General features: G+C 55.8%; 12 protein-coding genes across 12 annotated transcripts; 4 read left to right on the top strand and 8 right to left on the bottom strand.

Annotated features, from left to right (window-relative positions):
* Positions 1-253: 253 nt before the first annotated feature.
* On the bottom strand, positions 254-1252 carry LINJ_25_2340 (conserved hypothetical protein; the record flags this gene model as incomplete). The annotated part of the gene is made up of 1 exon (XM_001466227.1): positions 254-1252. The coding sequence occupies one exon, from the start codon at positions 1250-1252 to the stop codon at positions 254-256; it is 999 nt and encodes a 332-aa protein (XP_001466264.1).
* A 338-nt stretch (positions 1253-1590) lies between these two features.
* Positions 1591-2583, bottom strand: PEX2 (glycosome import protein; the record flags this gene model as incomplete). The annotated part of the gene is made up of 1 exon (XM_001466226.1): positions 1591-2583. One exon carries the CDS (start codon positions 2581-2583, stop codon positions 1591-1593), a length of 993 nt encoding a protein of 330 aa, XP_001466263.1.
* A 985-nt stretch (positions 2584-3568) lies between these two features.
* LINJ_25_2320 (conserved hypothetical protein) lies at positions 3569-5482 on the bottom strand (the record flags this gene model as incomplete). The annotated part of the gene is made up of 1 exon (XM_001466225.1): positions 3569-5482. One exon carries the CDS (start codon positions 5480-5482, stop codon positions 3569-3571), a length of 1914 nt encoding a protein of 637 aa, XP_001466262.1.
* Positions 5483-6364: 882 nt separating this feature from the next.
* LINJ_25_2310 (conserved hypothetical protein) lies at positions 6365-7678 on the bottom strand (the record flags this gene model as incomplete). The annotated part of the gene is made up of 1 exon (XM_001466224.1): positions 6365-7678. The coding sequence occupies one exon, from the start codon at positions 7676-7678 to the stop codon at positions 6365-6367; it is 1314 nt and encodes a 437-aa protein (XP_001466261.1).
* A 1656-nt stretch (positions 7679-9334) lies between these two features.
* LINJ_25_2300 (conserved hypothetical protein) lies at positions 9335-10267 on the bottom strand (the record flags this gene model as incomplete). Its single annotated transcript, XM_001466223.1, has 1 exon — positions 9335-10267. The coding sequence occupies one exon, from the start codon at positions 10265-10267 to the stop codon at positions 9335-9337; it is 933 nt and encodes a 310-aa protein (XP_001466260.1).
* Positions 10268-11102: 835 nt separating this feature from the next.
* Positions 11103-12236, bottom strand: LINJ_25_2290 (conserved hypothetical protein; the record flags this gene model as incomplete). Its single annotated transcript, XM_001466222.1, has 1 exon — positions 11103-12236. The coding sequence occupies one exon, from the start codon at positions 12234-12236 to the stop codon at positions 11103-11105; it is 1134 nt and encodes a 377-aa protein (XP_001466259.1).
* Positions 12237-12574: 338 nt separating this feature from the next.
* Positions 12575-14368, bottom strand: LINJ_25_2280 (vacuolar protein sorting-like protein; the record flags this gene model as incomplete). The annotated part of the gene is made up of 1 exon (XM_001466221.1): positions 12575-14368. One exon carries the CDS (start codon positions 14366-14368, stop codon positions 12575-12577), a length of 1794 nt encoding a protein of 597 aa, XP_001466258.1.
* Positions 14369-14764: 396 nt separating this feature from the next.
* On the bottom strand, positions 14765-16102 carry LINJ_25_2270 (conserved hypothetical protein; the record flags this gene model as incomplete). Its single annotated transcript, XM_001466220.1, has 1 exon — positions 14765-16102. The coding sequence occupies one exon, from the start codon at positions 16100-16102 to the stop codon at positions 14765-14767; it is 1338 nt and encodes a 445-aa protein (XP_001466257.1).
* A 1363-nt stretch (positions 16103-17465) lies between these two features.
* Positions 17466-18176, top strand: LINJ_25_2260 (conserved hypothetical protein; the record flags this gene model as incomplete). Its single annotated transcript, XM_001466219.1, has 1 exon — positions 17466-18176. The coding sequence occupies one exon, from the start codon at positions 17466-17468 to the stop codon at positions 18174-18176; it is 711 nt and encodes a 236-aa protein (XP_001466256.1).
* Positions 18177-18635: 459 nt separating this feature from the next.
* Positions 18636-19391, top strand: LINJ_25_2250 (conserved hypothetical protein; the record flags this gene model as incomplete). Its single annotated transcript, XM_001466218.2, has 1 exon — positions 18636-19391. The coding sequence occupies one exon, from the start codon at positions 18636-18638 to the stop codon at positions 19389-19391; it is 756 nt and encodes a 251-aa protein (XP_001466255.2).
* Positions 19392-19885: 494 nt separating this feature from the next.
* On the top strand, positions 19886-21100 carry LINJ_25_2240 (conserved hypothetical protein; the record flags this gene model as incomplete). The annotated part of the gene is made up of 1 exon (XM_001466217.1): positions 19886-21100. One exon carries the CDS (start codon positions 19886-19888, stop codon positions 21098-21100), a length of 1215 nt encoding a protein of 404 aa, XP_001466254.1.
* Positions 21101-22398: 1298 nt separating this feature from the next.
* LINJ_25_2230 (putative succinyl-CoA synthetase alpha subunit) lies at positions 22399-23298 on the top strand (the record flags this gene model as incomplete). Its single annotated transcript, XM_003392551.1, has 1 exon — positions 22399-23298. One exon carries the CDS (start codon positions 22399-22401, stop codon positions 23296-23298), a length of 900 nt encoding a protein of 299 aa, XP_003392599.1.
* Between the last annotated feature and the right edge of the window lie 1308 nt (positions 23299-24606).

Genomic DNA, 24606 nt, shown 5'->3' with positions numbered 1-24606 from the left:
TACGTTTAGAGCGTACACGTCGTATGGCACCGTGCACAGTACATCGGGTGCATACACACACGGACGCCTCCCCACACGCGGAGTATTGAATGCCCACAGAAGGAGAACCGAGGGCAAAAGAAGAGGAGAGATGAAAACTCCTCCGCCCCCCCCCTCGCCCGCGCTATCCTCTCCGAGTTCCGTCTTACACAGAGACACACATTCATCACGGCTTTTTTCACTTGCTTTCCTTTGGTTGTCGCTGCTCATGTGTCTACCTCTTCAAATGCCTTCGCAGCACGCGATCGCAGCAGGCCGGCTCCGGGCAGTACCACGAGGTGGTGGAAAGAGTTACATAGTTCCGCAGCACGCTATCCGTGATGCCTACGCAGTGCACGTGGTACCAGCGGTAGCAACCAGCGCACCGCACCACATCACCGTCCATCGCCTCTGTGGAGGTGGGGCAACACTTGAAAGTGCCGAGCGGGAACAAACGAGGCCGGCTTCCCTGCTCAGCTAAACAGTTAGTGCACACGTACATGCCGTCCTTTGGAACAGCGCGGGTGGTGGTAGACTGGGCACAGAAGCTGCATTGCGTCAGGGGAGGAGCCGCCAACGCAGGAGGTTCGACAGAGGCGCCGTCGGCCGCGCCAGAAGTTTGGTTGTTGCCGCTAGTTGCGCCGATCGACGAGGGCCGCGTGATCTCCTCTACAGCGTCCTCCAGCATCCCATCAATGCCCCTCGCCTCATTCTGGAAAGGCGACATCACCGCCAGCGCCGGGTCCATCCTTGTCTCTGCCGGTCTTCCCAAAACGCCAAAGCATGTGACTGATGCACACACACGCATAGATGCATGTGTAGTGCGCTTGCGTGTACGCGAGTGCGACGCCAGTGGTAGCAAGCGTCGCCAAAGGGATGCATCCGCGCACACAAATATGCACGGAGAAGGTAGGCAGAGAAAGGCGGGAGAGAGATGAGGAGGGGAAGGGGCGAGGGAGTCAACAGAGAGAGTACGCGGTCGCAAGAGGCGAGGGTACAGCTCACTGTGCCACACCTGCTTCGATGATAACCACACACATGCATATACGCACGTGGATAGGCAGAAAAAAAAGGAGGAGATTTGGGGAGGGGGCGTCGGAACGTCTCTCACACGAAACAAAATGCCGTCCCAACGTGCACGGGAATATAGATGCGTCACCTCTCCCGGCAAGACAGCCGCTTCTATGGGTATGCCACACATCCGCTCACCACCAACACCCAGCACCATATACATGGCAGCTAAATGCAGAGTCGCTCCTTCTGTTCATGGCGATGATGCGTGCATTCTCACCCCCCCCCTTTCGCCTCCCCTCGGCAGCGACACACGTATTCCGAGAGCCGCACCTCCTCACGCATACATACATACACACATACACACACATATGGTCGTGGGACCCGACGTCGCTCTTCGGCGAGAACCATCGCCACCATCTCACATGACCTACGGAAGCCCATACAGCCAGACAACTTCACTTAAACATACAGAGAGAGGCAGGCCGACGCACGTAGGCAGAGCAACAAAGCAGGGACGACGGCTAAGCACAACACGACAGGTGGGTATTCCCTTGCGGCTTACGCAGGGGCGCAGCTGTGCACGGCTTGGCCGCACTTTATACAACGAAAGGAGCCGGTGGATTGACTATCGAGCAGCCGACTCTTGATGCAGTAATAGCAGTAACGGTGGCCGCAGTTCGACCGCTGGCACACTGTCGGCAGCTCATGGCACGCGCTGCACAAGTTCTCGTTCATGGAGAGCAACGCCGACGACGATGCAACGGAGCTGAGGCTTTTCATGAGTCGCCGGAAGTATCGCCCCAGACTAAGCGCTCTGAAGAGAGACATCCACGTTTGCCACTGGACGTGCTGATTCATGTAGAGCAGATTTGTAAAGCGCATCATCCGCTGCGAGCCGTAGACGAGACGGAGAGACAGGATGCGCTCGACGAGGGTGCGGTACTTCCCCGTCATCAGGAAGTTAAACGTGTTGGCAAGAGAGAGCAAAGACCATGTGACAACGCCATAGCGGAGCGCCTTGGCGATGCGATATCGCGCCGTCGTGACAGGCTCACGCTCCCATCCCTCCTCTAGCACCTTTCGCTGCACCTTGCGGGTGACGTAAGGCATTACGAGCGTCATGATTGCGTGCACCAGCAGTAGTCGGCGGGATGGAGCGAGGCTGGGCAGGATCGACTTTGTGTTCTGCAGGGCCAGCAGACGCGCCCGCTCTTCATCGCGAAGGACTAAGTTCTGCAGTCGGTCCCCGATGGACTGCCCCATGCGCCACACCGACAGACGGTACAACAGGGCATCCAAAACGAGCACAAGCTCCTCCTGATAGGCGAAGCGAAAGTGCTGGAGGGGCGGGATGTCAAGCACATGGAAGAGAGTCGTCTGCAGAATCTCGACGAGCTCCTGTTGCAGCACAAGCGCATCCAGCTGAAAGATGCGCAGGACGTGATCCTTCGGGAAGATTGAAAAGGCGTTGGAGGACGGCAGCAGCGCCTGCTGCTTCGACACCGTGTCGATTGTGTACTGCGCGTCGACCGCGTCTCCGAGCCACGCCATGATGCACCGAATGCCACCCGTGAGAATCGCAGAGAGGTGCTCAGAGAAAAAAGGTGTAGAGAGACCTACGTACACACGGGCGAAGAAACACACACAACCTCGAGCCCGACGCAGTAAGACAGCAGACGCGGATAAACGCTAGTCCGTTTTGTTGTTATTCTTTTCAGCAGCAGCAGCAGCAGGCGGCTCAGCAGTGTGTGTGCAATGTAGTTACGATGATGTCGAGGACAACGAGGAAAAAGGCAATCAGTGAAACACAAAAGAGGAGAGACTTTGAGTTCAGATGGGGGAGGGCCAACCACGCAACCATAGAGTAGCAGCACACGGTCAAGAAAACATCATGATTCGTAGTGCACTTCGAGCAGGCAGGCAGTGGGGGAGCAGGAGAGAGCGAGGAAGGTGCAGCGGCGACAGAATAAAGCAATGGGCCTCCCCCTCCTCCCTCTTCCTCCTCCGCCCTTCTCCCCTCCGTTTTACCGCGAGGAAGGAAGTGAGATGTACTGCTGCCGCCCCACTCTCCATCCTTTTCATGTCGTTTCGTTTTTGTCTCGCTTGCATTGTTCGTCTAAAGAAAGACAGATTGGCAGAGAGCACTCGCACGCATGTGTGTGTGTGTGTGATGACTCACGGTAAAAACACACAGAAGGACGAAGAGAAGGGAGATAAAGGAAAAATACAAGACGACAACGAGCAAGGGATGGGGTATTCGTGTTTGTGCGGTGCAGCATCATACATTCTCACACGCGCCTCTCCTCCCCTCCTTCTAAACTCCCTCTTGCGGAGACATAGACCACACGTCACAGCACAGACAGCCACACGCCTACCGCCGAGCAGCAGCACACATGCCCGCATTCTCACCTCTTTTCGGGTTTCGCAGCGCTGGGCTTACGTGTGCACGTGTGCGTGCACTGATGTATTGCGCAAGGATAGAGCAAGCAGCACGGGAAATAGGTCTCGCTACACGCGTTAGATGGCACAACACCGCCTATTGTCGCATGTAGTCAGATAAGAGCGCCATTGGCCGGCTACGGTTGACAAGGTGCTGATCGACTTCAAACTCCAGTCGCTCCGCCTCACGCATACTCTTAGTGTGAATCTCGTTGGTCCAGCGCAGCTCCTCCTCACGGAGCTCCTCCAAGGTTTGTTGCAGCTCGATATCCATGCATGCAATCCGTTCGTTGATGGCCTGGTTGCTCGTCTTGACCTTCTTCAGGTGATCATTCAACTGCTCCACCCCCGCCGCCGCCTTGTCCTGCGCGCCGACGACGCCGTTCTCCACCCGCTCCAGCTCCTCCAACATGGCCTGGTGCCACGCCGTTCTGCTCTCCTTTGCCGTGCGGCGCGTCTCGTCAACGCGGTTTTGAATGTGCCGCATGGCGTCGCTTAGGTCATCCATCGATTTTCCGCGCTGCAACTCCTTGCGAACCTCCATGAGCCGGCGCAGCTGCAGCAACATCGCCTGCGCCTCATTCGGTGTAGCCGCCTGCTCCACCAGCGCATCCACCACGTGCAGGAAGGCGGCAATTGGAGGCTGATTTGTGGAGGACACCGCAGCAGCAGGTGCTGCGGAACCCTCCAGCCGAGCCTTCTTCCTCGTGGTGACCATGTCATCGGAAGCCTCATGCGAGGAAGCAGCAGGCGTTGTGGAAGACAAAGACTCGTGTGCCGCCGGCTCCGTCTTCTCCGCTGGCTTCGCCATGGAGTCCGGGGAGCGCGTTGCCTGCGGTGGACGATGGTGATGTTGCTCCTCTTTCCGCACCTGCAGCGCCTCCACGATCCACTGCCGTACCGGGGACTGCTTGAAGGTGGCAAGATCCTCCTGGGCCATGTAGAAGGTGACGGTGTCCATGCCCGTCGTGTGACTCAGCAGTAACTCCAGCTTGACGGGGAACTCCTCCAGTCGCACAATGACGCGGCCATCGCGGCCGAGAGTAATGGAGCGGATGATGCGGTACGGTATCGTAATGTTGTCGGCGTTGGCGGCCGTGACCATGACAATCACATAGTTGGGCGTGAAGTAGGCATTGGTGGAGCTTGTCAGCGTCGTCTCCGCGGCCACGACTTCCTTCAGCGGGTAGCGCAGCACCTGCGCACGGCCCTCGTTGAGGTGCTCAATCAGCAGCGTCATGCGAGAAAGCAGCGTGCCGTCATTGGGCAGCGCTCGCAACTCTTCGATCGTTGCGGGCGGGAGTGAGCCACCAAGGTGGGAGAAGACGTCTTTGTTCTGTCGCGACACGCGGAACAGCAGCTCGACGCACTGCAACTGGAAGAAGACGTCAACAGAGGCAGCGCAGCAGTCCGCTACAAACTTCCACGATGCCAGGCGCTGCTTGTTTTGCTTTGACCCCTTCACAAGGTTGATGAGTGCCGTTGCTGTGCCTCGCTGCAGGTGGAAGTGCCTGCGCGCCTCCTCTGCGTTTGAGTACACCCGCTGCAGTACCTTGGCAAACCCTCGCATAAATACCGCCCCGCACTTTTCCTTCAGCGCCGCGCCATCGAACAGGCTGCTGAGCACGTGAATAAGCTCAACGGTGCCGGCGCTGTGCAGCGGCAGGGCCTCCTGCTCCACAACCACTTTGAAAATTGCGTGCATCGTCTGCAGCAAGGACTCGTTCTGCACCATTGTGCGGATGCCCTCTTCGAAGGAGGCCTCGCTGTGGGCAAAGCCCTCAGAAAAGATCTTGAATAGGGCACAGAATGCGTTGCCGTCCTTAGCCGAGAGCGCCTCCTCTGCCCGAAGCAGTATGTACGAGCTCTCGAAGAAGATGCTCTGCACCTCGAGCTCGTCCAGCGGCTCTGGACGGCGCAGGACGGCGTCCACAGCATCTGGAATGGCGCTGAGGGGCTGCTCGACAATGTCGTGCATGTTAATGCGGTTTTTGGTCGGTTGGCGCGGCATGGTGACGACGGTGTGCGTGTTGGTGTGTGGGTGGGTGGGTGTGGGGGTGTGAAAGGGGGTTGATTCAAGTGTAGCGCGGTTGCTTGAAGATGTATGTGGGTGTGTCTGTTTGTCTATGAGCAGATACGCTTACGTGCAGCCAGAGCAGCTCGGCGCGGCTTCCCTCCTTCTCCTATCGTGCCGTGTTTCCCTCCGCACCTTTTGGCGGTGCGCCTCTCATGTGCGCAGAGCACAGGAGGAGGGGTGAAAGACCGGTGACGCGGATGTGGCACAACAGAGAAGGAAGAGGCAAAAGGGGGAGAGGGGCAGCACGGAATGATGTGTGTGTGTCAAGGCTTTGAGAAAGGTCTTTGCGTTTGCATTGGTGTTTGGGGTGTGCGTTCTCTATGCCCTCATGACGACTGCCAAGATCGAAAACAAAATGGCCAAAGGAGAGAGAGGACAGAAGGTACGCGACAGAGAGCGGCAGAGTGTAGAGAAGCCCGAGACGGGGCGTATGTCAACACCGCGGCTATGCACCTGCCCACACGCACGCGGCTTCTGTGAGGAGGGGGGGAACAAGCAGCAGCGGCAGCACAAACCGCCTTCCTTCTCTGCCGGCTGCTATGTTTCATTGCATGTCGACGTTGATATCCGTCTGTTCCTCTGATCTCAGCGGCAGGTGTGTCACAAGTAGCCACCACACGAAACAGCGAAAGGACAACAGTTTTCAAACCGCGAAAAGTGGTGGCGCCATCGTGGCGGGGCGGGAAGGGAAGGAGAAAGATGGAGAGCAGCGGCCCCCCCTATGCGACGCCTGAGTCATGTTCAGCCGCAGCGCGGATGAAAACAGAGGAAGAGAGGGCCCGCTAACGCACCCGCCACTCACAGCCGCAACTACGCCTACTTGCAGCAGAGTTCGCTCGTCAAGTCGGACAAGTCGCGCAACACAGCCACGCTGCTAGGCACGGCGCGCGATGCACGCTGAAACAGCAGCAGTTTCCGCGCATCGTCGATGCGAGCGTTGATGAGACCCAGGAGAATGGCGCTCGTGCATAGCTCCTTGCACGGTTGCTCCTGCAGCTGCAGCCGAGCACCGAGCTCCAGAAGTGACAGCGTGCCAAAGCTCTTGGAGTAAGCGATGAGGTAGTTGGTGCGCAGCTGGAACATCATCGGCTCCACGTACGCTGCGAACTCCGCGTCCTTCGCGAAGCACGCCGCGTTATCGGGAGCGTGCAACACCTGCAGAAAAGTCGGCACGTCCAATGCGACAAAGGCTTGCCAGAGGGCACGTACTGGGCGAACAGACGGGTGATTCGCCAGCGTCTCCTCCTGCGCAAGCACGTCCACCGGCAGCCCAGCCATAATGGTGGCGAGCACTACGTACTTCACCACGTTGTACTGCTGCGCATCACCGCTCTCTGTGTGGCAACGCAGAGCCGAAGAGAATGCACGGTGAGCTGCCGCCCAGTCAGCGTCGTGCAGGAACAAGTGCCCAGCCGACTCCATGGCGCTGCCAATCATGCGTAGCGACGGCAACGCTGCATGCACCCTGCCTAATTCGTAGTAGGCACGTCGCAGCTCTGCGTAGCGGTTGAGCTTGCGATACGCAGTGAGTTGAAGGGTACGAATGTGGTACACACAGTTGGCGTTGATCTGCGCCATGGTGACGATAGATTCATCGCACTGCTGCAGTGCCGCCTGCAAGTCTACGAGAGACTCCTCGCACTTGTCTTCTTCAAGAAAGAGGGTGGCACGGTGCAGGAGGGTGGGCACAATGACGTTCCGATAGGACTCTGGTTGCGCGGTGGCCACCTCCAGCGTAGCGCGCAGGGTGCGCCCTCGCCACTCCGCTGGCACTCGCAGGCTCTCTTCGGTGAACTTGAGCATCGCCTTCGCAACCGCAGCAGCGCCAATGTCGGGGTGAATAAAATGCACGACCTGCGTGTAGTAGTCCGCCATAGCGTCGTACAGCTTCGCGATACGACAGGCGCGCGCGAGCATCTTCAGTGCCTTGAAAGTCCATCTGCCGTGCTCGCTGTCCTCAGCCACGACCTCCTGCAAGCACCGCAGACTCTCCTCCACGTTGCTCTGCATGAAGCTCTTACCATCCACGTACTTGAGCTCTAACGGGCTCACGTCGACCACCTCGTCGGTGCCGTTGTCGTAGTAATCGCCGTAGTCCCCGTCATCATCATAGTAGTAGTCATCCTCCATGGTTCGCCCGCTCGCCCTTGATGTATTCACGCTTGCCTCTCGGCCTCAGAAGCACGAAGGAGGAGCCGTGAGAGAGCGAGACGTGGATAGTGCGTCTTATCCTCCCGCTTTCCCATGCAGCCCTGTCGGATGCGTGCGAGGGGAGAGACAGAGAGGGAGACCAAGACCCACAGCAGCCGACGAGAGGTGCCGCACAGCACAGCAAAGCAGCACAAAAGAGGGCACAACGCCAAACAGGGGCCCCCGCTCTGCCACCGTACGCCAGGACGTGGGCGAACACCACCACACGAGCGCAGGAGCAAGTCGCACGTACGATGGAAGGCTCACAAGCAACACAACCAGGAGCGAGACACGTGAAAGGGTGGCAAAACACGGAGCTCCACAGGCCGAGAAACGAGCGAGAGACAAAAATCTACAGAACCGGAGTGTGAGAGACGCGCGCATGCATGTCTGTGTAAACGTATGCACGTATATTGCCGGCGCTTGTGTACGCCTGTGTACCTCGTTGTGTAGGAGAACGACGCATGCACAACGAGGCACGCCGCAAGAACGGAGGAGGGTTATACCTTTGAAAAGGAAGCACAATGGAAATGCGAAAGAGAAACAAGGAGAGACGGTGGAAGCCTGGACACACCTAAGGAGCAGTACGTTCATCTTAGGAGGTGGGAGGGTGCAACCTGCGCTGCCACGGCTGGGGAGAACAAGGAAGAGGTTGGCATGTTGCATGCTTCTCCAACCACGGCGTCAGCAAGCCCGAAGCAGGTGCGCTGATGGGGGAGGCGTGGACCCAGGCGCCTCTAAACCGTCTTCAGAACCGCACGCCCAACACGAAGAAGTTGCCGCCATGCACACACCATGCGGTACACCATGGACGTCAGAAGCCGAGAGCGAGCTTTCACGATACGTCGACTGGCATCCTCCCCAGCGCCGAGTAGAGAGGAGGTGCAAGTACGTGAGAAAGCGGCTGCGCGCAGCGTCGAAGATGTGCCTCTGCCAAAAGGCCGCCGCAGCCCAGCTTTCCCGCGGTGGAAGCATGTGAACTAGTGGGCGCTCACGTTTGCTCCTATTCCTGCTGTTACGGCAAAGTGTCCCCGTTGCTGCTCTGATCCTCCACGCAAGGAGGGTGTGTGTGTGTTTGTGTGTGTGTGCGCGCGCGCGGATAACCGCTGTCATTCTTCGCCTTGTCGTAACTACATGGAAGGGGCAAGACAATATGAAAGAGGGAGACACAAGGCGCAGCCGGCCAGGACACAAGAGAAGAAAGAGCTTTGTCATACATCCGGAGGGAGGGTGGAGAGAGGGGCTGTGTCTCCCGCAGACGCCTCACCACCACCGCCACCACCACTACCCAGCTACGCACACACACACACAATGTAACACAAAGCGTGGCTCAGACGCGAGTAGAGGCTGGGAAGCGGTGCACACCCACACATGCATGCACGCACCCATACACGTATACCCGAGACACTCGACTCAGTAGAGGGGATGGGGGAGGGAAGGGCAAAAGGAGAGAAAGACAAGTGTACACACACGGATGTGGAGCAACACACAACCAATTCAAGCAAAAACTTGATTGAGCCCCACAAGCAGGCAAGCCGCTCCGCATCACACGCGCACCGACGGACTTACCGCCGATGTCAGCACAGCCTCTATTCGTCAGTTGTTGTAGATGCAACTCTCATAGCTAGGCACCATGTACTTGATGTTGATGTACGCATCCTCGCCACCGTGCTGCTCTAAAAGCTGCAGCGTCTCGTTCACCAAGTCGCCCACGTCATCGCGGTTGCGCTGACCGTAGTCCATAGCGTCGCTGCGGCTGCGCCTCTTGTGGACATTCTTGAAGAGGTTCAACACCGGCAGGATCTGGCGGTAGTAAGGCACAAGGGCCTCGCCTATGAGGTCGTCGCTGACGACGAGCTGCTGAAGAATGCGGAGGGTTGCGCAAATGATGTCCGGATGGCGTGTGTTCAGCGCCGTCTTGATGGGGATGATCAGCTGCGGGATGGTGGGCAGAATCTTGGGCCCGCCCCGCTCGAGCAGGTCAAGGCAGCCCTGGCGAGCCAGGAACATGTATGGCTCCTCCGTCTCACGGATGCCGTCAAAGAAGATGGGGAGGTAGTGATGGTAGTCCAGCTTCTCCACCTCCACCTTCCAGTCTACGGTGGGGCGGCTGCCATGGCAGATGGCGATGGGCAGATCGCCGCGGTCGTACGCGCGGCGAAACTCGGTTGGTGGGATGAGGCGCTTCTTGAAGGCGCCGGCCTTGGGCGGCGCGCTCTTGCCGCATCCCTTCTCAGAAAAGGCCGCGTCCGGGGCGTCACGCGGGCGACCTTTGCGCAGAGAGCTGCTCGCGCCGCCGTAGCCACGCTTCGTCCCGGTGTAGGGGAAGCGCACAGCATTAACCGCCGTATTCGCGTCAACCGCCTCTCTGGGCGGCGCCGCGGCACTCTGAGCTGGCGCAGGCTTCTTGGTCCTGAAGCTGGCGGGAGCGGCGCCAAAGGGACCGGCCCCGGCGGCCTTGTTGTACTTGCGCAGGGACGGGTCCCTCTTGGTGCCCTTCACGATGGGCTGAATTTCGTAGCTGCTCATGGCGTCACAAGTGCTCTAGATAAAGAGGAAAATCAGAGAAGAACCAAAGAGAGCAGCAGAACCGCGGTTAAAGAGATGATTCCTTTGGTTTGTCTGGCGGCTCACGACAGAGGCTGTGCAGCGCGTCGTTGCGTTTGTGCGGGGGGGGCGCGGGGGGAGGGCGTTCGTGAGGAAGACAACAACGGAAGAAAGAGAAGAAAAATAGCTTTTCGCCCGAGCACTTCAACAGGTGTCTGGCATGAGCGCAAGCAGTTGACTGGGGGAGCAAGGGCCGGCAGCGCGCAGACGGGGACAGAGAGAGAAAAAGACAAGAGGCGGCACCACAGTGTCGTATTGCGTCAAAGGTCTCTCCTCCCACGCATCCCTCTTTCACCAGGTCACGGAGCCCATTTTTGGCACCCGATTACGTCTGCGTACGGGTGCGTAGGTTTGCAGACGTGTGGGGGAAGGGGAAAAAGCAGTGGGCAGCCTTTGGAGGGCACTTGCGAATGTGTATGGCGGTGTACATGTGTTGCACATACGCAGGACAACAGAAGAAAAAGGCGCGAACCTGATTGCGTTAACTTCAGTGTTAAAGAAAATGTTAAGCAGAAACAGAAATGCTTCGCATTCGCGTGTGCGTGTACTTTAATCGCATTATGCAGACCGTGGTTACCTTCAGGAGAGAGGGCACGCAGTTGTCGCCGGTCATCACTTCCTCGCGGAGAAAGAGCAGAGAGTTGCTTCTTGAACACCCGCGCGACAGCGGCGGCACGCATATGTCCATCTCACCACATGCGCCACAAAACAAGAAAGAGCGAGTCACCTGGCAAACGAGCGGCCACGCAAACACACCTCACTCCTCCGTGCCGCCACTGCTGCCCTCTACCTTCTCGCCCATGAGCGCAGCCACATCCGTGCCCTTGGCGGCCAACTGCTTCAGCTTTGTCTTATGCTTGTTGCTACGAACGTGCTCCTTGTATTGGTTTTCGGACTTGAACTGCTTTTTGCACGCGGGGCAGTTGAACACCGTCACCACTTCATCATCGTCCCCTCCTAGCATGGCAAAGCCGGCCGTGTGCGCGCCGCCGCCGCCGTTGCCACGCATCATCTCCTTCGTTTGCCGCTCCTTTTCATACAGCATCTCCAATATCGACCCATCCATGGCCTCGCCTCGTGCCGCCCGCTCTGCCTCCTCGCGGGCCTCGCGCTCCGCAGCCTCAGCCCACACGCGTTCGTTCGCCTCGCGACGCCGCTTCAGACGTTCGATCTCCTGCCTCTCACGCTCCTCGCGCTTCGCTTGCTCCTCCTCCTCCTGGCGCTCTAGCTCCGCCTTCACACGCGGGTCGCGGCGGTAGACGAACTGAGCGAGGCTTTGCACAGTGCGCACGTACTCTTTTTTGGCCCCGTCGCGCGCCTTGCTGTTGATGCGGCCAGCCATGCGGCGGGAGTAGCGATCCTCCATCTCGTTCACCTTGTATTCATCCTTCCAAGTGAATGTCTTGTATGTGCTGAAGTTACGCCAGTGTCCGTAGAACTTCTGAACATCCGCCCAGTCGCTCGTGCTCGTGCCGAAGCCCGGCCACAACTTTGCGCGGGAGTCGTAGTCGGACTCCTCCTCGATAAGCATGTCGAACACCTTGCGGTAGACGGCGTAGAACCCGCTTTCACTGTCGTCGAGGCCGTCGAAGCAGCCTGCAGTGAAGTACTCGTACAGGTTCAATTCGTCCGGGTCACCGGTGCCATCGCCACCCCGCAGGATCGCCTCGCGATGGGAGTCGTACCATGCCCGCTCGTCGGCGTCGCTAAGGATTGAGTAGGCGTTTTGAACCTCTTTGAAACGCATAGCGGCCTCCTCTTGATTGCCGTAGTTCTTGTCGGGGTGATACTGGAGGGACTTCTTTTTGTAGGCGGCGCGGATCTCATCATAGGTGGCCTTCCGTTCCACCTCGAGAACCTCGTAGTAACAACGGATGCGGCCCTCTCCCATCGTTTTGGTTTCTTTCAGGAGTTCCGCTCTGCAAGCAAAAATGCGCATCATACGTGAGAAAGACGAAGGAGTAGCAAAGAAGACGAAAACAGGCACAGTTGGCCACTGCATCAAAATCAAGCATGGGAGCATCGTCGCAGGCACAGGGCGCAGGTGTGACACGTCGCTGATCTCGCCAGATTTGCTTGATAAGCGAAGCTGGCGTTTTCAGCGAGCATGTGAGACGGCGAAGCGAAGTTCTGTTGTTCTGCCTGCTATTGCGAAGCTGTTGCTCACACACGCAAGGGAAAAGGGGGAACAAACAAACGGAAAGCGGAGCGCAGAGAGAGATAATGCCTTCACCGAGCCGGGTCAAACGGAAGCAACGATCGAATCATGCGATTTCCGCTTATGAGGTCTGTGGTGCCTATAAAGATGCGATGAGGTCTTCCGCCGCTTGACAGCCGCTCCTCTACAAAGCGCAGGGCACTCACCTCCGAAGCTGTGATTCCGCCAATAACAAAGACGATGGCCGTCTTTGCTGTGCTGGCAATCTCTACGTCATTCATTAGCTCCATCTTTTCACCAGGGAGAAGACTTGGTGCGTCATCCTCCGCGTCCCAGGCTTGTGGATTGCGCAGTAGAGTGTCTACCATGCGGACAAAAGGGGGTGCGTAGCCGCCGTACGCGTAGGTGATATCATTCGGATGCTCCTCAGTCAGCGATGAATTCCAGGTTTGAAGCTGCTTGCGAATGGTCGGGTAGCTGCTTCCCTTTCCGCTCTGTGCGCAAAGCAAGCCGCACCTCTCCAGCAGGAAAAAGGCGGTGATCACATGCGGAATGCCGTAGACAAGCATCATGTTCTCCTTGAGGCTGAGCAAGTCCTTCTCGCGCAGCCCACCGTTGACAAGGGACAGGAGCGCCAGTAGGCGGGCAACGACCTCAAACTTTTCCTTGCGAAAAACAAGATCCTCAATATATCTCAGAACATCACCCTCATTGATCTGTTGAATGATGTTGTGCTCAAACAGGATACGTTTCCTAAAATCTGTGCTCTGCGTGGTTTTGCTGATTTCAGTGGCAACATTCGTATGAATGCCAATCAATCGATGCATTTCCTGCATCTCTGGGAGCCCTTTCATGAACTCCTTCAGCTCCTTCAGCTGCTGAACCTCCTTCCGCTTGTCATAGTTTTGCTTTACCCAGATGGATTTTTGGTAAAGCACCGATCCCACCCCGGTGAAACTCTTGTCGCGAATTTCAGCAAACATTCTGTCCGTGTTGTTCAGAACAACCTTCTCGCTCGCCCCCACACCGGAACTCTCGCCCAGGCTGAACGGAAATTGCACCTCACAGTTCTCAATGTCGTACAACTCGTCTATAAGCCCTTCGTACGTGAGCTGTGTCATCAGCGGTGTGACGAAGTCTGCGGAACGATCGATAATGATGAGCGTCTCTACTTCGGAGGGAATGTCAGTGATGAAATCGTGGCCGATATAGTTCTGCATGCGCTGAAGAAGCTGAACGACCCTGGCCGCGTTGCTGCCCTTTCCACGGATGTGTCGAATGGCACCGAAGCGCGCTGTTTGCAGCTTAAGCAAAAGCCTGGCAATCCAAGTTAGGTTGCTCAAGTCGCCGTCTGCAAACACCGATTTGAACGATAGCGGCAGCGTCATTGTAAAAAACTTCTCCTCCAGAAAAACGTAGTCTACATCAAGACTTGCGATGCGTAAGCTCGGAAATGTATGGGAGAGCTTGAACTCGTCCTCCATCACCTGCTCTGCAATCAACGTTTTTTGGGGGACATAGAGAATCGTCGGCTTTGAATTTGCAAATCGCTGCGTATAGGAAAGCAAGTGAACGACAACGGATCGCATGCTGCTCAGGTCTGGGTTCAGAATGTACACAACGTTGTCGGCTGAAACGTAGTTAATGTCGTTTTGAAACGGAAAGACGCCGACGACTCCTTTGTCGCGACCAAAGTTCCGTGTTGCAATTCCTAGGCGGCTGAGAGCGGAGAGAATGTGCTGCTCGATAAAAACAATGGCGGTTCCGTGTCCCTCGTACACCCTGCTAAGAACGCTTAGAAACTCCTGTTTGGGAACTTGATTCAAGCCCTCCACTAGGGGCGAAGTATCCTTGTGGAGTGTCATTCTTTGTCACCTTTGTTGTTCACTGAGCTGTCTGGGGTGCCAAAAAGAATCGATTCCAGCTCAGATAGAACGAATGGCATTTTTACAGAGAACGAAATGACGGGAGATAAGACGCTAGCTGAAGGTACCATTGAAGAGAGCCCACGCAGCTCAAAAGGGGGAAAAGAGCAACAAGAGCCGGCACGTGAGACACGTGGCGCTCTCAAGGATGCCACAGCTGTGCATCGCGGATACCTGGTGCAGCATGCTTAGCCCTCAAAAGAAAGGAAAGAAGAAAAAGCGATGTTCACGTACTCTGTGCATGTGTGTGTGATCACGAGCTGTAATTGCTATGTTGCGTCCGCTTGTCGCTCTCAACGTAGGATGTAAATTCGATTCGACAACTACATTTCCTTCTTACGTGCTGGTAATCCAACGGACAGTCCCAACAAGCAAAGTAAGCTTTTCTGACGGAAACGTAAAATGGGTGCTCGTCAGAAAGTAAATGCCGGCTGGGTCAATTGTCTGCACTCTTGCGTAGGCCATCGGCGACGACTGAAGTGCATTGCCTGACTTAGACGAGTAAAGTGCACCAATGCAGCCAACGATGCCCTGTAGTTCCTCCTTAGGGACTGGAGAAAGCACCACTTGCCCCTGCTCCTCTTTGAGAATGAGTACGTCGATGCTGTTAAACGGTTTTGACCACTGCGATGGGTGCAGGTCCACTACACCAGTGCCGAGAAAGTAGTCGCTGTATCTCGACGGCATCACTGAATCAGCGTTAGCTGGGGGAACGGTGCTGAAGTTGTGCGAAATACGGTCTATCTTCACGTAGTCTGGCTGCGCTGCGTTTCCACGATCGTGCCGCAGATACAGGGTGTGAAACAGATCATCATCACCGAGGCAAAGTACGTTGGAAACGTCGTACTGCTGTATCAGCTCGCTGACAAAATTTATTCCGGAGCTACCATGCACCTCCGGTACAGCAATAATTGCGCCGCTGAAGCCGTGCAGGTCATTTGCGTGTGTTGACAACCGTTCGCGAACACAGGTGAGCAGGAGCTTTGAGAAGTGCACGTACGCTGCCCCCATGAGAGCCTCCCCCAGTTTGCTGAAGGACTCGACCTCTGTTGTGCCCACAAAATACGTTGTGCTCACAAGGGAGAGCGCCATGACTTCATCCAGAGGCAACGGGTAGTCCAATATGGCAGCCCCGATCGACCCGGGCAAACCAATCGTCTGCTGCACTCCTGGATCCAAGTCAACCAGGATTGGTTTCCAGCCGGCACGCGCGGCATAGTTCGCTAGTGTACGTGCAACCACAGTCTTGCCTGTCAGTTGCCCTCCGCAAATCAGAGTAACCGGGCCGCCGCATTGTGTCTTCTCAGCGGCGATGCGCTGCGTGTGTAAGACAAAATGATACTCCACTAAGGGGCGCGTAATCGACTTCGTCGACGAGCGAATTACACCGCGCAGTAACTGCTCAGAGCCTTCTATCCGGATGACGCTTGTGGTCCATGCGAAAACATTCAGAGTCACCCCAGGCAGGAGATAGTAGGAGATATCCGTGACGAGGGGACTGCCGGCGACATCGACTCGCGAGTCGGTGGCGCCAGTGGAAGGCTCCAGCTTGATTGACGCAGAGCATTTGGGTTCGTTAGAAGGGACAGTGATGATGAGCTCCCCATCCGATGGAATTGTCACTGAAATACTCTTTGTGGAGCTCCCTCCTCCCGGTTGGATGAAGTTGGTCATGGCCTCTGCAATGTCGCCCAAGCGAACGTTGAACTTGGGACTAGGTGCCTCCATGCCAAGAAAAGACAGGGCAACGGTCCAGAAAAGTGAGTGGTGATGAAGCAATACAAAACAGAAAGCATCGGCAGCAGCGCATGATTTGGCGTGTCTCCGACGCAAAGTAATACTTGCCAGCGGGAAACGCAGCTCTCTTCTCAGCTTTAGAAATCAACTGCATTGCTGAAATCAACAGCGTGAAGGGCTGCCATGTTTGCCTCCGGCTAACGGTGGTGTGTCACCTCATTTTGTGAGCAATTCCTTCACGCACGCTACATGTGAGGACAGCAAGGAATGCTCTGGGCGTCCGTGGTATGCATGATAAATGTTGCATCGACCATGTTTCCTCCTTGAGTGATACCATCAAGCGGTTAGGTGAAACCTACACACTTGAAGTGTGCCGATCGCTCATCCTCAGAATTTGCTCTAGCACGAACCCGATGAAAGTGGACACACTTTGTTGAAGGTCATCCAGAGTCCGGTGCTCCCACTCTTTCTGGGGAGGCCAAGTAGCCCCCACTATCCCAGCCACTGCTGAGATAATTCTGGCGGGGTCAGGCCCAGATACCTGCGATCTATTGGGGGGGGGGTCAGAGCAACTTACCGCTACTAGCGTCAACGGTGAGCGCGGGCGCGTCGAAAGAAAGGAAAGGAAATGTTCCTTCACAGTCGATTTATCGTCTGCTTTTTTTTTTAACCCCCCTCCTCGATTCCAAGCCAAGCTTTACCTGTTTGAAGCGTCGAAAATCTTGCGGACAGTGGAAGGGGCAATTTCACGCTGCAAACAGACGCACTTTGCATCAGCCTCAATGGAAAATCAGGCCATGATAACAGAAGGTGTGTTAAACCATTTTCTGTGCGGCCCGCAAAAGGCTGCCTTCAGTTTTAGCCTCTGTGCGTTCGCTTCGTGAAACAGCACTCTCTGTCTTGCTATTTTCCCTCTGGCGGCACTACACTGGTGGGCAATCTAAAACCATCGCACCTTTGGCGTTTCAGCTCACTTGTGCAAGCGATGCAGGCAGCTACAAAACGAGGAAGCAATATTCTCTTTCAAACAGTATCAAGGAGCGAGCCTGCGTTGTGTCCGCCTCTTGTGCTTGAATAAATCCCTTCACGCAGCTTTTTTGCCAATTTCCAAGGTAAATATGGAGAAGCGTGAGATTACGTATCTCTTGGCTGAGCAGATGGGTTGCTCTTCAATGCTCTAGTTCTAATGTTTCGATCATCTCTACTTTTCTTTGATGCGCCTATTCACCATTTGCACCTTTGTGCTCGCTGCCTGTTACAAAAGCATATTAACGACGCTGACCGGTTCGAACACTTAGCCATGAGGCGTAGCCAGGCGCTTTTCTTGCATTCGACCGCCGCGTGCCTTTTGAGTGCAGGAAAGCTGTCGCAGTACGAGCAAGAGGCTTACGAGGCGCACCGCCGTTTCGCGGAGTCGCAAACCTACCCTGGCCCGATTCGGGCGGCAACTCCTGGTGATACCCGATTTTATATGGGAAGTGCCGAGACTATTCTACAGGAGAACGAGCGGCACTACTGGCGTGCCGTCGTTGATGATCCACACGTGCAGCACCTTGTACCCCTGCGCATCCGCTTCAAAACGTTTATCTGGGTCACCAGTGGCTGGGAGCAGCGGATGCAAGTCGTGCAAGTGATGGCGCAGCGTGACTCGACCATAGCCGAACTCATGCAACAGGTAAGGATTGAGAATCAGTCGCCCTATTTGTGCACCTCTTCGTTTAAGCTGTGCATCGATGGCAAAGATTTAGATGAGCTGAAAACTCTTGCCGATTACGATATCGATGAATATTCTCGTATAGACGCTATCGAAGAGAACGATCATCTGCTGCACACAGAAGCTGAGAAACTGAAGGATTGGAACGTAGATGAGATGCCGGAGGATGTGTTGCTGAGGAGCCCGTACAAGGAGATGGCAATGCAACCACAGCCGAATTTGGCTCCACGCTACGAGGCAAAGCCGAAAGGGTACTATGGAAAGAATGACTATAGCGGAATGAAGCAGTCGTCCTGATTTCTTCGGCGCCGAAAGTGTTATGGCGGCTTGGCGGCAAAAGCGGCCGCGGCAATATATATAATAAATTTTATACATTGTGTGTGTGTGTGTTTGTTTGTTTGTGTTTATCCTTTGAGGAGTTAAGTCTCCCACATGAAACGGAGATAAAAAATGACAGAAAGGCAGTGCTTTGAGTCGTGCTTGGTCTCTCTTTTCTCAAATGAAAAAGGGCCCTAGTGGTTGTACGCGAAGGGTGCTCTACTTGCAGTATCCCCTAGTTTTCAGGAAAGGAGTATTTCTTTTCGCTAGCTGTATGCAGCAAAGAAAAAAAGTAAGAGGAGTTTCTGTACCTCACTGATGAGAATTTTGCTTCTGTATTAACAATCAACATGTGCCTTAACTTAGCCGTCTCTTCTACTCTTCTGAAACGAGGCAATTCGTCGCTGATAAAGCTCTTTTTCTTTGAAGGTGATTAAAATGGATGTCGATCAACACATTTCTGCCACCATAAGTGAAATCGACCGAACACTCAGGTCTATTGGCATACGCGACGATTACGCAAGTATTTTCTCCCAGTCTTCCATTATTAACAGCCCCCCACCTTTGCTGACTGCTGCGGTGGTGCGAGCAAATGGCGCTGTACAGACCAGCAGGTCGACCCGTGTGAGTACCGGCGCACAAAAAAGTCCCGCCACGGTATCTCAAGGCGTGCAAAATTCTCCACAGCAACGCGCGACATCGTCTCAGACGGAAAAAGGAGCTGACGCGCAGGAGTGCTTTGACAAACTCACGAGCTCGGTCTTGTGTGGAAACGCTATTTTGGAAGAGGGCCTTCAAGCACTCGAAAGCTCCTCAGACAAAACGGAGGCACTCTTTTCGAAGCTGGCCAAACTGGAAGGCAGGGTGAACAGAGCGGCGAAGAGTTTTCGCCTTTTACGCAATATATGGAACATACAGATCATAGAGAAAGAAGAAGCATCGGCTCGAAGTGCTCTGCTCAACTACGAGTCTAGCGCGCGCACCGAATTCATGTCTCTCCGGTGTGGAGAGCTGATTGCTCTCGTCGCAGCCTCCAGAAAAGAGCGAGCACCATCAAAGGCGTCGAGTGAGCTAAAAAGACCTGCTCCTACTCGAGTGATAGCAAATGGTAACGTAGTCGTGGAAACACCGGGCAGCTCCCTCAATGATCTCACTGAGTTGCTGGACGAATGTTGGCGCGTTCTAGATGAGTAGAAATGCAGCATTTTTTTTTGTTGAAAAGGAGGATTACAGTTTCTGCTGGTTGAAGGCACGCCCGCTGCTACTTTTGTTTGACGCTTTTTGCCCTATCCAGGCACTCACATGCTGCGCATGAGAGCACGTCTCCGTTTAAGAAAAAGCGAAAGTAGGCTATCACTTTCGATAGCATCTTTCTACCTGACCAGCGTTTTTGCGTGTTGCACCAAAGCTACGCAAAGTCCGACAAGATGTATCGCACAACAGTCTCTAGGGCTCTCTCTCTTTTTGACTGCAGCTCTTACCCGAGGTTTCGTCGAAGATTTTGGCTCTTCAAGTAACTCTCTTCCATCTGCGAAAAACGGCTTGACTGATACTTTTCTATTTTCTTCTTCGAACGTTCTGTGCGGCTGGGAAAATATGCGTTTCAGTTGGCGGTTTCCCCTTTCCCTCGTTCCAAGCTTAGGCATACCTTCCCCATCATCATCTTTCCTCACTATCAGGAACTTGACATGTTCAACAACGATGCGCTCAAGTACGCGCTCCCCATCATTCCGGTGCGCCAAACGGAGAAGCCCGGCGTCAACTCGCAAGTCGAAGTGGATCTGTCATCCGCCGAAAAGAAGGACATTGACAAAAAGCGTGATGCTTGCATCGACTTTTTCGAAGATTTTCGAAAGCACCTGAGTCGGAAAGGGAATTCAGTAGATGACAAACTGAGCACTAGTGCGGGATGCGAGAAGTACGTGAAGGATCTTGTTGATCTTGTTGATGCGTATACTGTCTCTCTTGCCAATGCTGTTTCAAAAACGCCAAGGTTTGCCAGCCTCCAGTACTACCACTGGAGCTCGTCGCTTACGGACAAACAGGAGATGGCTTTTGACGACTATCGATACGAACTTCTCGGGGTGTACTACAACGTTGGTGCCATTCTCATGAACATTGCTCAATACTTGCTTTGCGTGAGAGTGACAGTAGGAACGCTCTCTTTCCTCGAAAAGGACGCTTACCGCGCCCTCATCAAGGCGTCTGCCTACTTTCACTTTTGCGCCGACATCGTTGACAATATGAAGAAGCACGAGATTGGTGTCGCGCAGGTATCAGTTCCTCTCGATGTGGACAAGGACATGGCTGTTTTCCTTGAAAGCTTGGCACTATCCCAAGCCCAGGAAATCGGCGTGTCGAAGGCGTTCAACGCTGATCCCAAGGAGAGCACAGAAACCACTGCCCGCCTCAGCCACCAGCTCTTTCTCATGTACGAGACTGTGTGCACGAATGCTCGCACCATAAACACTCGCAACGAGACCTTTGTGGAGATTTCAACACTGGCTGTCGTGAAGCGCGACATCTTTCATGCGCTCGCATTTCAGCATGCAGCCTCTCATCTCTTTAACAACAACCCGGGAGCTGGAATCACCCTTCTAAGCCAGGGAGTAGAGCACGCGAGGATTGTAGAAGACTATTTCACCAAGTCTCAAAATGGCAAGCTGAAACTTCCCTTCAACGGCACCCGCTTTGTCGGACTGTGCAGCACAACCGTCCGGAACAACACGGAGCGTCTCAACAAAATAAACTCACTGGTTTATCGAGCCAAGCCCGATGCGACAAAAGCGTCGTTGCCGCCTCCACAGCCGCTCGCGATGCGCCCCGACATCTCGCTTCCGTTCCGGCTAGAGGCATCCCCCAGTGCATGCACCGTTGCATTGCTCTCACGCAACGCTCAGTGAAGGCATTAAATCGCGCATGCTTTTGCCTCTCAATATCGCATTGCAATGCTTTTGTGCGTGTGTGTTTGTGTGCTTTCTTCAGCTGTCTTCATGACTTGGGACACCTCAGTGAGTCGTCTCTCAGGGCTCTGTGCACCCACCCCCTCTCCCCACTCGGTGCGTGGCGAAGCCGGGCAGCCCCTCCCCTCCCCTATTCCGGCCAATGCACAGCCCCTTCTCGTGGTGAGAGGGCCAAGCGCCTGCGACGTTGGGGAGTCGGAGAGACTCAGCGCCACTCACGTCGGCGGTCCGACGGTGGACGGCGTTGCACCGGAGCGACCTGCAGCACTGCACACGCGTGCGCCATCCATATGATGGGCAGAGTGTGCCGACGTGGCTGGGACGTATCCCACCCGGCCCTCGCTGCTTAGTGGTGCGGGGCGGCTCAGGCGCCCCGCGAGGGATATGCACCACGTGGCAACCAGCATGGCTGGGGCGGCTGCGAGGCGACCTGGGATGCGGGCGGGTGCGTTGCCTTTGAGGCGGGGGCCGTGCTGAGATGACCGGGCCGGCGCGTTGCTGTGGCGCGCGTGTCTACGGCTGCTCCGCACCGCGCGATGCGAGGGGGAGGGGCCCTGTGGCAGACCCGGGGCGTTGAACGTAGTTGGATTCATGTTTGATGGCAGAATGGGGATGTTTCAATACGTATTTCTGCTGTCTGCGCCTTTGCGTTGTGCTGTATCTCACACGGTGTTCTTTTTCTTTGCATGCTATAGTTGCCTTTCTGGCGTTTCCCTCCCCACCCCTCTTTTTTTTTCGTTGTCCGTTTCCTTGTACTGCAGCGCTTTCTGCGACAGTGCCTCATTCGAGATCCGACCAGCAGACAGCACGCATACGAGAGCGACCAGGCGAGCAAGCCGCAAGAAGGAGCACGCGCTTTTTGTGCACACGTATGTGTATGCGAGCGAGTGACGCGAACACGCAAAGAAAAAAGGGGTCTCTGCCGCTGAGGGAATACCCGATCTCTGCACATTTCGTGCTTCAGCAGCTCTGGCTACGAGTCTTCTGCGCAGCAAGCCGCTTCGAGCCTTCCCCCTTCTCTCGTGCGTTCCCGTCCGCGATGGCCATCACGCATCTCCTGCCCGACCTCTGCCTCCTCCTCCTCAAAACATTGATGCCGGTGCACTATCGTTCTCACATATGAACCCATCACTGAGCAGGATTCATTTTCCGATTTGTGAGCTTCTCGTTCGTCAAATACACTGCCAACGCGCTTTTCACAAATTTTCTTTTCGCTTTCCATCACTGCCTAATCCAAGATGTTCGCCCGCTCCGCCATCCGCCGCTGGGTCAACAAGGACACGAAGGTGATTGTCCAGGGCATGACCGGCAAGGCCGGCACGTTCCACACGAAGGAGGCGATGGCGTACGGCACCAAGGTCGTGGGCGGTGTGAGCCCGAAGAAGGCGGGCACGACGGCGCTGGGCGTGCCGGTGTTTGCGACGGCTGCGGAGGCGGTGAAGGCGACGGGCGCGACTGCGTCGGTGCTGTACGTGCCTGCGCCTTCGTGCGCTGCGTCGATCGAGGAGGCTCTGGACGCGGAGCTGCCGCTGGTTGTAGTGATCACGGAGGGCATCCCGCAGTGGGACATGCTGCGCGTGAAGTCAATGCTGCTGTCGCAGAACAAGACACGCCTGATCGGCCCCAACTGCCCAGGCATCATCAAGCCTGCGGAGTGCAAGATCGGCATCATGCCCGGTCACATCCACCAGAAGGGCAAGATCGGCATTGTGTCGCGCAGCGGCACGCTGACGTACGAGGCGGTTGCGCAGACGACGGCGGAGGGCCTCGGCCAGTCGCTGTGCGTCGGCATTGGCGGCGACCCGTTCAACGGCACAAACATGGTGGACTGCCTGAGGCTGTTCCTGAACGACCCCGAGACGGAGGGCATCATACTGATTGGCGAGATCGGCGGCACGGCGGAGGAGGAAGCGGCGGACTTCATCAAGAACAGCCCGATCAAGAAGCCGATCGTGTCCTTCATCGGCGGGGCGACTGCGCCGCCGGGCCGCCGCATGGGCCACGCCGGTGCTATCGTCTCTGGCGGGATGGGCACCGCGAAGGGCAAGAAGGATGCGCTGCGCGCCGCCGGCGTGACCATCTCCGACTCGCCGGCGCACCTTGGCAAGCACATGGCTGAGCTCTTCGCCACGAAGTAGGAATCGTGCCACTGCTGATGCCCGTTCAGGAGCTTCGAAGTGCTTATCACTGATTAAGGACGCTGGGGGCCGCTGGGTAGATTGTTCTGGGCATACGCTCCAATGGAATGCAGTCGCCACGTCTTCCTCTCCCACAGGGCCGTTTGGTGTGTGCTGCGTCGCTGAAGACTTGATCGTGTGTGTATGTGTCTCTGTGCGCGTTTACAGAGATGGAGCGGAGAAGTGGGGTAAAAGCACGAGAAGCGCGTGTGTAGCCGCAGGAGAGGGCGAAGGCGAGAGGAAGCGAGTTAACAGCGGCACACAGCTGCGCAGGCGGAACGAGACACACGCGCGTTTGTCAGGCGGCATGATCCGGGGAGCGGGGCTCAGTGTGACTGTTCTCGAGCGCGGGTTGGGGCAGAGGTAGTGCGGGAGTTGGTCCCCGGCGACGGAGGAAGGGGGCATTGGATACCGGACGGTGATGGTGCGAGTGAGGGATAGAGGAGATGCAAGTAGGGGTGCGGCTCACGAGCAACTGTCTCGTCTCTTTCGGGTGCGTTGCCTTATCTTGGAGGCCAACTCGTTTTCCTTCCTCTGCCCCACGCCCCCCCTCCCTTTTTCTTGCGCCGCTCTCCGGAGGGCTCATGAACGAGAAGGGACTCTGTGATGCATCAACTGGATCTCACCCTCATCATGCTCCCAGCCTCCTGTGTCGGTGGCTCCCTGCCCTTTCCCGCCCTCCGCCTCGTTGGTGGGATGACAGGACGCTCATCTGGCTCTAAGAGTCTTCGTGTTCCTTTCTCACTGCTCTTTTTATGCACGCACTTCCTTTCGAGGCTTTCCAACCCTGTGTGCGTGTGTCTTCCTCTTCCTCCGCGTCTGCGGCTGTGCGTGCGTGCCAGTGGAATGTCCATTTATCTGCATCAGGGAACGATTTTTGCGCAGCATCGTGCGTCTATAACCGCCTATTGCTGACTCACTGCATGCACATACTCCAAGTGCCGTCACACTCTCTCCATTGATGCACTCACGCGGGGTGGAAGTGGGTGAAAGACGTGTTGATAACAAGGGTGCGTGAAATGTTAATGCAGGTGGAAGTGGTGAAGCGGAATTCACTCAATGGTTTCCAATCTTTTTTTTATGCTGGCAGGAGGGGGGAGGGGCGGGTACGTGCTGCAGGCATGCCGAACGTCCTGAGCGCTCATATACACACCTCAGCGCACATGCACAATGCATAGTTCTGCAGAGAGAGGGACGATATTGATTTGACACACACACACACACATCTATATACATATAGAGTACGTTCGGCTGTGTGTGCGCTGCGAC

The sequence above is a fragment of the Leishmania infantum genome, chromosome 25, assembly GCF_000002875.2.
Source record: "Leishmania infantum JPCM5 genome chromosome 25".
In the NCBI taxonomy this organism is placed as follows: Eukaryota; Euglenozoa; class Kinetoplastea; order Trypanosomatida; family Trypanosomatidae; genus Leishmania; species Leishmania infantum.
This window is presented reverse-complemented; position numbering and strand designations above follow the sequence as displayed.